Source organism: Platichthys flesus, chromosome 13 (genome assembly GCF_949316205.1).
Source record: "Platichthys flesus chromosome 13, fPlaFle2.1, whole genome shotgun sequence".
Taxonomy (NCBI): Eukaryota; Metazoa; Chordata; class Actinopteri; order Pleuronectiformes; family Pleuronectidae; genus Platichthys; species Platichthys flesus.
In genome coordinates this window covers 16,815,298-16,828,506 of record NC_084957.1, presented here as the reverse complement: position 1 = coordinate 16,828,506, position 13,209 = coordinate 16,815,298, and the positions used below count along the sequence as shown (strand labels likewise).

Sequence of the window (13,209 nt, the reverse complement as noted above, 5' to 3'; positions counted from 1 at the left end):
CGTGCGCGGTTTGATTGTCTCGCTAACAGATCAATAAAAGACATTAGCGGCAGGCTAACCCGGTGAGCAGCACTAATACAGGGTTAATCCAGGGTTAATGGCTGAGCAGCATCATTCTCCGAGGCAGCCATTAGTTCGCAGCCACACCACACAATATCAGGTTTACCTCCTAGTCATGCCCCAGGCTCCCAGCGAGATAGGCACATGGATGGGAATTGTTAAGAAAGGAGGATCACCCTCATGAGTCAAGATTAAAAATGAGATATCCATACAGACAAAACCCCATGCAAAGAAATGGGCGAGAAATTGTGGAATGGGTGGCCGCGCGTAGTGAGCGTGCACCGAATGAAAAAGGAGGAGAGGATGGGTCAGGGGAAACTGTGGCAAGGAGAAGCGGGAAACCGAGATGAGAGGAAGGGGAGAGAAGGAGAGGAAGGGAGTTGAGCGCTACACTTCTCCCTGTCCTTGTAAAGTGCTGCGTGCTGTCGAAGCGGCAGCCAAGAATGTGTCAGCCCAGCCGTCTCACGCTGCCTAATGGGCTCTTAAACGCTGATATAAAGCTCACCCGCTCGTTCACCCTCCCCTTTTTCCTCTCTCTCTCTCTCTCTCTCCCTCCTTCTCTTTTTCTGCTTCTGCTGTTCGCTCTCATTACCTCTCGTTCTCACCCTGTCCCTCACTCTGTCACTCACTTGTCCTCTCCTTCTTTTTCTCTTGCTCTGTCTATCACACTCTCTCCCCTTTTTCCTGTTGCCGTCTCTCCTCTCCGTCTGACTTCTCCTTCAATTACTCTGTCCTCACCTCCGAAGCGCTCTCGCTGGGTGTCTCTTTATTTACAACTTTTTTATAGATGAACTCAACACTCCTTCCTCTTTGTCTCTTTCTCTCTCCCTCCAGACTCCACAATGCCTTCTACCCACAGGATCCGTCCTTCTCCCTCACCTTGCTGCATGTCCTGTCGGCGCCACTTCACGGCTTGGCCAATGCCTTTGTCTTTGGCCTGGATCGGGATTGGTGGAGTCTACTGAGCCCCACAGGCCTGCAGGTACAGCAAACTCAGGCTATGTCGACAAAATCGTTCCTATACAATCTTGATCCAGACAAGCGTTTCAGCTCTGTATCAGAAACAACGTCTGACCACACTACGTATCACAGCCAAAAAAAACTACTCTCATGGCCATACAGTGGCCATGCACGTACTGTGAATGTACAGGAAGCCAATTTTCAAATCTCATATTGGTTGGTTACGAATATTTTACACTGAAATTAGCATTTTTTTCAAACAACGGTGAACCCAATAAAAAAAAGAAAGGTTTATTGACTCCTTTCCCATTCCACAAAGGTTTCAGAAGTTCAATGCACCTCATAATGTGGAACATTTAAGGTGCAGTGTCAGTGTCAGTTTCTTTACTGCCAAAACAATTAAGAACATTTTTTGGGGCTGTCTCCTGGGTGTCATTTTTCTGACAAAGCCGAAAAAAAGCTAGGTCTACTGCAGAGTCATTTGACCTGGGAGTGAATGCTGATTGTTTGCAGACAAAAGCCACATGGTTGTTGGATTTCTGACCAGTGGAAAAGGGAGTTTAATTGCAGATAATACAACAGGTGGGGAAAAGTAAGAGCAGACATTTCTTTCCAATCAGGAAGTGAGTGCAGTTGACTGGGTCATGGTTTCCAAATCTCTTGGTTTGTTTCAAGAAGTCTATGTTTTCAAGAAGTCTATGTTTTTTTTTACATTTTTTGGGACACCTGGTGAATAGCGATGCCTTTTAAAACTTCAAAAATAAGCATTAGAAACATTAATCTGGAGCAATATTTTACTATGTAAAGTTGTTGTGTTGACATATGCTGCTTAGTGCTAGACACTGACAAAATATTGGACTTATTCATATTTTGATGTGAAGGGAAAATTCGGGGATTCACCAAAGCTGTTACACTTCAGGGTGGGTGTGAATGTCTGTACCAAACACAGCTGATGTAAATTTTGGGGACATGACTGTCATAAAATTTCTTTGAAATACATCCGGTAGTTATTGAGATATTATATTCTTGACTAAGTGGTGGATGCTGCCATCACTAGAGCAACGTAGCATTACTAAAAATCCATCAGTCTAACAAACTCAGCATCTGGTGAAGTAATTGTTGAGACATTGAGGTGATCTAATGTTTGGAAGATGAGTGAAATCACCTGACAGTCATAGCGTAGGGTTTAGCCATGCCCACGTGATGTGTTCAATTGCTTAGTATTAGCTCAGAGAATCACAGCACAGGTCGGAAAATGTCCCCATTTAGAGCATAATGTTGAGATGTCCTGATTTATTTATTTAACCACTTCAGAAATTCACAATTAGTGGCACAAATAGTCTAGATAGAGCTAGCATTTGTAATAGCTATCTGCATTGATTTAACATTAAAATCCTTAATGCTTTTTGAGTGTTTTTTGATCACTAGAGGGCAGAGAGACTCCAAATCAAACTTGCAATGACAAGCATCTAATTGCTGACATGTCACCTGTCATGTTGCTGGCAACAAACAACCTCTTAGCTACTGAAACAGAGGAATATGTAGATGCCATCGCAGTGAGCGTGTGTTTCTGGCTTCCATTTCAATTGGAGTCCAATATTCTCTCTCTGATTAGATTTGACTTGGTCTGCCAACTCCTGAAAATAATATCTGGTGTTTCTTTGCCTAGTTAAATATACAGCCTCGTGTTTTCTACAGTTGTCTCCTGTTTGATATTGAGCAGGCTGTGTACAGTAAGCTTGTGTTAGCTTCTGTGCCTGGACAACTTCCAGTTTTAGGTTTGTGGAGGGGGGTCATTATTTTCTAAAATACAGATGGAATTAAACTTTGTTCTGTTAGAAACACGTGAGCAGTGCAGCAGCGGGTGTCTACACAAAGGATCACAGCACTGCTGCGTACTCAATCGATTTAGTTGCACACATACAGGGTAGAAGAGATCTGGAGCCCGAAATTACAAATTGTACTCGAGTGCATAAAACGTACATCAAGACTGTTACACGGCCAGTGTAGACATCTTCACCCATTACAATTAAAGCCAATTTGTTCAGTTAGATGCACATTAGATAGACAACTGTGATGGCTGAAATGTGTCCAGTGTAAACAGGGTAACTGCAGCACTCACATTAGGAAGAACCATTTCCGCTGAAACAAGCAGATGATCCTGAGAAGATTTATTGGTAACATGATTAATAATTGATTTATCACTGAAGTCATTTTTCACAGGACGAAAAGTGATAAATCCGCTGATCATTTTAGAAAGTGAATATCTCTCAATTTTGGGCAAGTGGTCAATTTGTTTAGTGGCTGATGAAATCTAGGAATGCCATTTTTTATTTTTTACCTGACACTTCATTGATTTAGAAACTAATCAAGAAAATAGTCAGAAGTTCAATCAATGATTAAACAGATTGTTATTTACGCCCCTGAAACATTTCTATTGCAATAATATTTCATAACCACTTTGTAAGAATGTTGAATTCCAGCAACACTAATACTTCTAAGTATCCAGGCATAAACTCACCTACCATCTGTTGGGAGTGTTGGGTTTTCTCAACAATCTTAAGGACTCGACCGTAATATGTTATGATTTGGCTCTTAAATTAGACTTTTGTGTGAAGCACTTTGTAACCTTGTTTAGATAAGTGCTATAAACAAATGGTTATTATTACTATAATAACCTTGTTTGGTCTGGACCTTCAGACTTATTCAAAACTTTCCAAACATATTGAACCATTGATTGGTTCATTTGCAGTGTGCTAGCAGGATTGCTCGTAGTATTCATCTGCGACAATTGAACGATGAGGACGTCCCTTTTGCTGGTGGTTATCACATAGTGATATTACAGTGGCAACAAAATTATTTCAACTTCTGCATTCTAAAGGAGACTTCTACTCTGCAATTTGACTTCACGCCAATGTCAGATTCCGGCCAGTGGACAAACCAATAAGTGTCAGTTAGAAGTAGACACAGCCCATGATGGTGATGACGGCAGGACGCACGCCATTCAGAATCCTTTAATGCGCTCCCTAAATTCTACTGTGAACCCAAAACTAACCAGTGCAAGAAACATAAATTAACCTTGATTTTGACTTTCGGGTGGGCGAAAACGCCTTTTAGTTAACTCATGAGCGAATCCCTGAGAAACTCTGGTCTATTTTTAACCTCCGTATTTTTAGCCTTCTGCTTAGCTGCTTCAGAATTTGTAATTACGCTTCTTAACTCTCAAAATTATCTCGTACTGTCTATCACAGGTGCAGGAAATAAGTGTTGGCTCTTGTACCTAAATGCCCTTTTTCAATAATAAAATTAAAAACCCATTGACTTTATTATTTTTATCTTTCTCTAACTTAGCTTTTAGGGAAATGATATGAAGACAAGATTACCAGTAAGAGGATGCTTTTACATGTGAACCACAAACCACATTGGTTGCATTTCAATAAACACCACAATCAATACAGCTCCCAGCAGATTTGTCTCAATCTACAAACATTGACAGTTTCTGTGGATGTGAGCCGGACCTGATATTGAACCACGAGCAAAACATTCTCTGTGGTCACTTACTCAGTATCACCAGCCACGCTGATAACGGGTCAGGAGCACAATGTGGAAGAGTGGAATGTGTGGTATGACCTTCAACCCAAATGTCAATGTTGCATTGTGGTGAGACGGGAGAGAGAGACAGAGGAGTCAAATGGAATCTCAATGTGTTCGTAAATCACACAGAAAATGCTGTGTGTGTGTGTGTGTGTGTGTGTGTGTGTGTGTGTGTGTGTGTGTGTGTGTGTGTGTGTGTGTGTGTGTGTGTGTGTGTGTGTGTGTGTGTGTGTGTGTGTGTGTGTGTGTGTGTGTGTGTGTGTGTGTGTGTGTGTGTGTGTGTGTGTGTGTGTGTGTGTGTGTGTGTGTGTGTGAGTTTACGTGCGTGCGTGCGCGTGCGTGCATGTAAGAGAGAACGAGCCAGATGTGAAAAAGAAGACGACAGAGAGAGAGAGAGACAGACACACATACGCACACACCTACTCACACACATACACGCACAGAGGCGGCATGTGTGGTCGTGCTCTATCGTGACTAACAGCTGGTTGTTATTCATCTTGGCATGCGACTCCCAGCAGCCCCCACACATCAGGTGTGAGATTGGCTGGGGAGAGGGGGGGGGATGAGGGAGAGAAGGGGGAGGCGATGTGGGGGGGTTTGTAACAGCATCAAAACATTCATCTCTCAACACAACGATTCCGTGCTTCCGCACCAAACCTGCCTCCTCCGGCTCCCTCGCAGCCCCGCTCTTTACCTGCGGTGCTTTCAGAGACGTTTAAAGGATCAGTCCGGAGTTTTTTTTTTTATCTGGGTCTTAATACAAGACACATGCTATATACACACTGAAAGATTGTTGGCAACTGTCAAAACTCCTCCTGTTCATACTGGACCTGAAGTTATCCATCAATGCCATGACTACTAGCTCAAACTCGACAGTCATTATACTAGAGAGTAAAGATGTTTTAAGACAAGAACTCTGCAAAAGGACATTTTCAGGAGTTTGCCTTTCACTTGAAGAACGAAGCAGGAGATGGCCTGGGTCAGACAGGAATATGTCCGGAAAATTCCGGAGAGGGGAAGCGTCTGGGTAGAGTGGGAGGCAAGACATGACGTATAAATTCAGCTGAAGAAAGCACAGTGTTTTTTGTTTACGGCACAAAGACAGTGGCGCCGGCTCTTATCGTCAAAAGCTCTCGAATTCAGTATTTTCAAATTTGACGTCTGTAACTTCTATGTGTATGTCACTTCTTTTCTTCCTGAGATATTTGAGTTCTTCCAGTTTTGTGTCTGGCACGCGTTAGAATATCCGGACCTTTTCACTGTTGTATTCTCATGTGGACATTTTACTTGGAGGCTGGCAAGAGAACTTCTGGAAAATGTCTGCAGCAACTGACCGAACGGTGGTGATTTCTCATGCAGCCCCTTCGGAGACTTTCCGGAACATTTTTGGAGTTCAGTGCACGTCTGAGAGCAGCTAGTGATTAACGTAGGTCTGGTAGTGGGCCAATCAATGGCTGTTTCGAGCAGAAACAGCATCTTCCTAAATATGGCGACAGTTGCTTCTCATGAAAAATGGCAGCAGAAAAATGTTCATGCAGCGGTAAGGGCTGTGATAAGTCGACTTACAGAAATAACTTAAATCGCCACATTTTTATTTGTTAGTAATGCAGCTTCCATGGCATTTGAAATGGCAGTGGTGGGATGGATACGTCACTTGCTACTGATTGGTTCGGCCAAAACAAAGGACCCCAACGAGAAACAGGCTTGATGTCAGGCTCACGGAAATAAGTGAAACAAAATGGCAATTGAGTCTGATAATCAGGCCTCTGCGCCTGCAAGGCTTCGTAGATAAGGATAGATTTCACTGATGCTGGCTCTGAGCAGAGAGGACGTTGACTGCTGGGGTTAGCTGTTTGTAAGAGCCGGCTCACTGAAGTACATATACATCCTTCTACATTTCTAAAGAAGAAACCAAAGACTGTGGTGGTGGCCATTTTACTATTCTCATACAAACAGAAGAATCAACTATGTTTCCAAATCATCTCAAACTCAAAAACATGTAAAAACAGGCTTCATTCTCCAATACACACACCTGTGTGTGGGAGTGTAAAGCATCTGTGCATCCTCTCTCCAGTCAGACAGTGACCAGCTGGCTCAATGCCAAGTCCTGTTTCCCACTCAATCCAGCGGACAACATACACGAGTGAGTGGTCTGTTGTGATGGTCTGTCACACAGCGCTCTGGAGTAAGAGCCTACAAATTGTTCCCCCCTTTTCATTTATTGACTTGAGAATTGAATCCTGCCTCCACGACTTTTGAAAGTTCAGCAGAAGCTAAAACAAGATGACACTAAGTAGACTGTTCCAATTATAAACCTGTTGCGTGTATACAAGGATTTTACTGCAACCGGATTACCTGCAAGGCCCTATTTCTGCCAGGATCCTGGTTTCTGTGTGAATATAAACATTGTGCTGCCGCTCTGCCTTGTACCTCAAGTCCTCCGCTGTTGTTTTCTCTCTCTGTTCCGCAGCTGTCTTTGAGTCGTCTTGTCCTCCCTCTCTCTGCCTATCTCTATCTCTCTGTACTGTATGCACGCCTCCTCTCCCTGCCTCCTCTGTTCCCCATACCCTGCTACAGCATTTCTGGCATTTATCTCATTATTTCTGCCGCTCTCCTTTGTGTAGCGGTTCCCTCCCATCTGTGTGCCCCCCCCCCCCCCCCCTTCTCTCCATCCTTCCCTGATATTGATCTGCATTCTAGCCATACAGCCGAACTGCCTGTGGCTCTGCAATGAGCTCACCTCTCACTTCTGCGTGGATGCAAGAGTGCATGCGGGAAAGAAGCTCTTCCCATTCTCGTACGTCTCAGCATCTCTTCATTCTCTAGGCCTTTCTGAACCGGGAACCCACCGCACGTTGACACTGACAGGGATCTGGCTCTGTGGCTATACCGCCGCTGTTGGCTTTTCAGAGACATAATATGCATCTTCGTGTTTTAGTTCCTCCAGTGTGTTATATTGTTTTTTTGTGTGAAAAAGTTAAAAGTCTGTGAAAAAGCCTTCTCATGTACCTGTACTGTCATTTAAAACAGTCAAATTCACTATTCAGTTGTTGTCATTTACATTGTTTCTGTTATCTGTCAACTGAATACTGATAAGATTATGATTTTTTTAAAACCCTAAGCGTTGCCTGTTAACGGGACAGACAGCCGGTCCTACACCACGGCACTGCGACATCAATCAAATCACCATTTTTACGATCACAGGCTTGTCGAACAAAACCAACATTAATACAACTTGACAGCTATATTGTGCAATTGTTTGTTTTAGTATTGGAAAGGAATGATCAGACAAGTTTACACTCAACAGAGAGTCTTTTGTCTCATCGTCAGTTCTGTACAGCTGCCAAGCAGGTTGTGAGTTTTCAATAAGCTCTGCGCTGAAGCTTTTCTCCTCTCCACACCTAGCAGGCGTTTAGACCGCGAACCGCTGCGTGCGTTGAAGCAGGCACGTTGTTTCAAATCCCGGTGAGAAATGCGTTCGAGGAAAGGCCGGCCTGAGTAATAAAGCCACGAGTTTGAAAGCTTATCTGTCATCAGGGCACTGAACAATAGTTTATAATGCTATGAATGGGTTTTACGATCCTGTGAAGTTATCAAGGCAGCAGTTATTATACCTTCTAACACAATCACATGACTCAAATGGTAGATGTGCAGCTTCTTTTGTCATATAACCCTTTATTTTATGTATTGATTAGATTATTAACACCGTGCTTCATTTACAAGTTCACATCCAGAGGTTAATTTATTGTCAGACGGTATCCGATGGACAAACAGACTCCAGGATTGGTTCACACCTGGCATTAAAATGTGTCGTGACTTAGTCTCTCTATGCACATGTTGATGCTCTTACCCAGTCTGAGTTGATATATGTGTCCATTGTCAATCTGTTTATGAGAGAGAGAGAGAGAGAGAGAGAGAGAGAGAGAGAGAGAGAGAGAGCCAGGAGTGAATCAATGCAATTTGTTTGACTATGGAACAAGATTTTATCCATTTAAAAAACAAATTGAAACCATTCTGTGATGACTAGTTTTGATATTGTGACAGCTGCCACATACAAATCACATGCGTCCCAGAAGACCTCCAAATGTGGTCGGAATGTGATCAGACCCCAAGACGCATTGATTTGACATTTGGCTGGATTCAGACCTAAACTAAGCACTGACCGCTTGTGTTCGGATCACTCGGGACAGATTTTAATACCAGGTCGGAATCGGGGGTCTATGTGTGAACAAAGGGTGAAACCTTTCTAGGGAGCTTAGTGTGAACACACTCTTTACACCAGCACAGATAGTGAGTGTTAATTCCTAACCCTCTGTGTGTGCGTGTTTTTCTAGCTGGCTCTGCAGTCGCGGCTGTGTGACAGGACTCGGATCGGAGAGTACCACCCCGGGGCTGTGCGCTACACACAAGCTGACCTGGTCGACCTCAGCGATGACGACGATGACGATGACACCAACGTGCTCTTCTACTCCCCCGACATGACCCTGAAAGGCCGAGTGCCCTGAGAGAGAGAGAGAGAGAGCTGAGTAGAGGGACAGACAGAGAGAGAGAGAGTAGACAAAAGAGCTGAAGGAAGGAGGGTCACAGCCAGAAAGAAACGCAGCAGATTAGAAACCGAGAGGAAGAAAAAAAGAGGTAGGGAGGGTATGGAAGGGAAGATTGGGGGGACAGTCGAGCAGATAGAAGCCGGAGATGAGCTGTCAGGTTCCATTATTAATCCCCATCCTTTACTATTTAATATCCTAAAGACACACACACAGAGACACACACACACTATGTGTAGAGCAGCAGCTCCATGCAATGCTAGCAGCCAAAAGGAGTGGCTCTAAAGATCATCCGAATGTTAAAGATATCTGCTGCATCCCAAAGGTCTTAAACCGATTTCCCTCTCTGCGTCACCGTCTTGATTCCGGCATTCTGCATCTGTACGGTGGCAAACCACAAAAAAAAAGAAGGGAGGAATAAAAAAAAATAGATAAAGGCAATCATAACAAGGTGTTAGTTTAGCATTCGCAGCAATTACCTTTTCACTTCTCTGCAGGAGAAGAGGTGAAAAACGGGCCTTTCAAAAAGCACCCCCATGTGTCAGACATGAAAGCATCTTCAACTACACATAGATTGATCCCAGCACTGAACTGCTTCCCTGCCAATGAGCGAGGTACAGTGGAAATACAGAAAAGGGCTTTTAAAAACAGTCAACCTTACCTGGTAGTACAAAAAGGGTCCCAGAACACCAGTGGTGCTTGTAAGGGGCCGCTCCTCCCTCGAACAGTATTTGTTTTTCTCTTTGTATCTGAATTGTATGTTACTGTCGTTTGCAACTTTCGGAAGTATTTCTTTGAAATGCTTGTTTTGTATCTTTTATGAAATCCTGAACTTGTTTCTAATGTAGTATTTATATTATAGGTCAATGTACTGTATATCTGTATATATTTGAGTGTTCACTCTATTTTTGTACGTGCCTTGGACTGGAATGTGAAGAAAAGGCTTCTCTAGGTCGAAAAACCTGATGCACTCACATGACAAGTGGAGCAAGAGCTTGATTCAATATGTAGCCTTAAGAACAAGGGACAAAAAACATTTTTCTAGTCAGACAAACACTAACACACACAGGCTGTTTTCAGATATGAAAATCGGGTCCGGACATTTTCCGGACACTCCCTTTCACAAATGAATTCAGGAGGTGGTCTGAGACTCAGAAAATCATGAGAATTTTTGCCACATTATGGCGAGGGTTGACCCCCTCAGTAGAGAATGCAGGTGGCAGTATACATTTTGCTGCGAAAAAGTGCTCTGTTTACAGCCCATTGGCATTGGCTCTTATCGGCATATTTCCTGAATCTTGTCTTCCTATGTTTAAATCACCCTGAGATATCTGAATTCTTCTTCGTTTTTTTCTAGTTTTGCATCTGTCCCGGTTTACAAACGGCATCAACACATCCAACTTTGCAGATATTCTTCTGCTTTATTCTCACTGACATTTAATCAAGGAGTTTGCAAGACAAGTTCCGGGAAATATCTGGCTCCAGTGAGACATTGCATTCTCACAAACTGTCCCTCTGGAATAGGTCTGTAAGAAACGTCCAGTGGCCAGTTCATGTGTGAACGCAGCTGTTGGACATTAGACAAACATGCTTCTCATAAAATTTCCCCGTCAAAAAAAAAACCCATTGGAAAATATGACACGTGACACAGCAACAGCCGGTGACGCGTTGTCGTCTCGCGGCCACTGCTGTTGAGGGGACATAGCCGAGGTGTGATTGGCAGGATAATAGAGTCACTTTATATTCAACCTATAGCCCCCCCCCCCCCGTTAATGTTTCATCACTGTCGGTGCACGCTGCCTGCTGTCAGCTGCCTCTCTGACGAGTTGAACTAATGAACCGACACTTGACCCGTTTTACCCTTGAGTTGTTGAACTTTTCTGCTGGACGCCGATGACACCAGAGTGCAACTTTGGTCTTTAGCTCCCAGAGGCCCACCGCTGAATTAAACACACACACACACACTGTGCCCCTACCCCTCTTTTGGCACTGTTGCTCGTTTTACTTGACTGCGCACTCCATCAAATAAATGAGCAGGAGAGACATTTCATAACAAAGCTCTGGCTGGGCGTGTTTATTTCATTTTCACATTGATGCAATCCCTCATTCCTTCATGCCACTGCCCTTCTCCGGTGGAAATGTGTGTCCGCTTATAAATTGTGTGTGTTTGTGTGTGCGTGCACGTGCGTTAAGACATCCCTTAGACCTAGGGTGCCCAAATAATGGTTATTAATTATTGGTCGGACCCTGCTGCACCCCCTGCCGTCTCTCCAAATCTGGTTAACTGGATTTTGATTAATGAAATGTGCGCGCCATGTCCTCCGGAAAACCAGGCTTTTTTCCTACACACACACACACACACACACACGGACGGCTCTCACACAGACGTTTGAACGTTTGGAGCCCCGCACCCTCCTCCATATAAAGAGCCTGGAAAATAAGCGAATCTCCCTGTCACGCAAGAAGAATTATTATTCCCTCCTCATATCGTCGCATGCGCCGTAATTGGATACAATTTAACACCCGCGGCCCACGGGCATGTCGGCAGGCGCACTGCCTACTATTAGCTGCTCACCTCGCCTTGCTTCGCCTCCCTATCATTTGTCAGATCTGTGTTTGTGTGCTGCTGGTGTTGTGTGTGTGTGTGTGTGCGTGCGCCTCCGTGTGTGTCTGTGCATGTGTGGCTCGAGAAACCGGAGCCATTGTTGGAGTCCGGCCATGACCTAGCTGTGACGCACGGAGGGAGAGGGGAGAGGAGGAGAGACGGAGCGAGGCGACAGCAGCAGCAGCCCAGACGCTGAAAAACAAGCAGGAGCTCCGTCACCACGGAGCGAGCAGCGAGCCGGCCCTGGTGGCTGCGTTCCCTGCGCAGCCTCCACCTGAAGCCTGCCCTCTAACAGAGCCCCAGCAGCATGGTGAGGCTTGGATGTGGTGGACGGTACAAAACAAAACCTCCCCTAAACTCATCTAACAGTAAATATAAGGCTGCGTGAAGGAGGTTAATGAGGAGATTACAGCCTTCATGAATGATGATCTGGAAGTATTAATAAATGCGCCAAAGTTGTTGTGCAGCCCGTGACATCAGATGATTTAATTGTCTAGTTCTACTCCGGGCTGTTTGTATTGAACCGGGGGTTTATTGCCTGGCAATATATGATTAAAAGAAAGAGTGGAATTGCCCAGGTTGTGCCAACAATCAGCTGGCCATAAGTCGCTTGGAGAAACCGAAATGGCACACGAGCATATGCAGATCAGGAAATACAGGGATAATGTCTTTATTATGACAGATTGATTTAAGATTCAGCCTTTTACCTGCATTCTTCTTATTCGTTTCTCGTTGTCAATAAATCCAATGAAAGACCAAAAAAAGCTTGAGTGCCAACTGGAAATCCGGATGCAGTAATTGCTTTTTAAATTTGGCAAACATTACTCCAACAGGACTAAAGAGGGCCTTTGGTGTCCTCTTGGTTGTTTATGGCCCCAGTATCACAAATGCCAGGTTTTCCTCAAAATAAACCAGCCTGTGTTCATCATAGAGAAGGGACGTGTCAGACAATACAACCATGGATAACTGGACCTTGCATGGGATTCAATGTCGTTAAGAAAATAATCTTTGTCTGTTTATTCTTGGGTTGTTTTTTGGCATCCTGCCTTTGCTCTGACAGGTGACGGCAGAGACTGACAGGAAACCTGAGGTGAGCTCAAGGGGAGGGTGACATGAAACAAAAGTCCCAAGTTGGTTTTGAATTGAGGTTATTGCCAAAAAGTGGTTTACATGTCTATGGGACTTTGCACCAGATATAACCTTGATGAGGCCCTCGATCCTCAGGGGCACTCAAAACCCCCAGATTCATTGTTTGTCACATAGTCTTTGGTCGTAAAGCGCCGAAGTGTGCAAAATCCAGGTTTTAAGAAAACACTAAGGTCTCCGTGGCGTTTGCCGTTGGCCCCTTAACAGGTTAATCCCCCACTCAGTGAGCAGTTACATAACCACCACAGAAAAAACAGATAAAAGTTAACTGCAGTTCAGGGGCGTTGCAACCGTGTAGGC

General features: G+C 44.3%; 1 protein-coding gene across 2 annotated transcripts in view; it reads left to right on the top strand.

Annotated features, from left to right (window-relative positions):
• Positions 1 to 11,234, top strand: part of si:dkey-100n23.5 — a 47,823-nt gene extending 36,589 nt beyond the window's left edge. For both annotated transcript variants that reach the window (XM_062402439.1, XM_062402440.1), the window contains 2 exons: positions 895 to 1,042; positions 8,949 to 11,234. In XM_062402439.1, the coding sequence (XP_062258423.1) occupies positions 895 to 1,042; positions 8,949 to 9,119 (319 nt within the window). In that variant the 3' untranslated portion in view covers positions 9,120 to 11,234. The remainder of the gene's footprint in view (positions 1 to 894; positions 1,043 to 8,948) is intronic.
• The last annotated feature ends 1,975 nt before the right edge of the window (positions 11,235 to 13,209 follow it).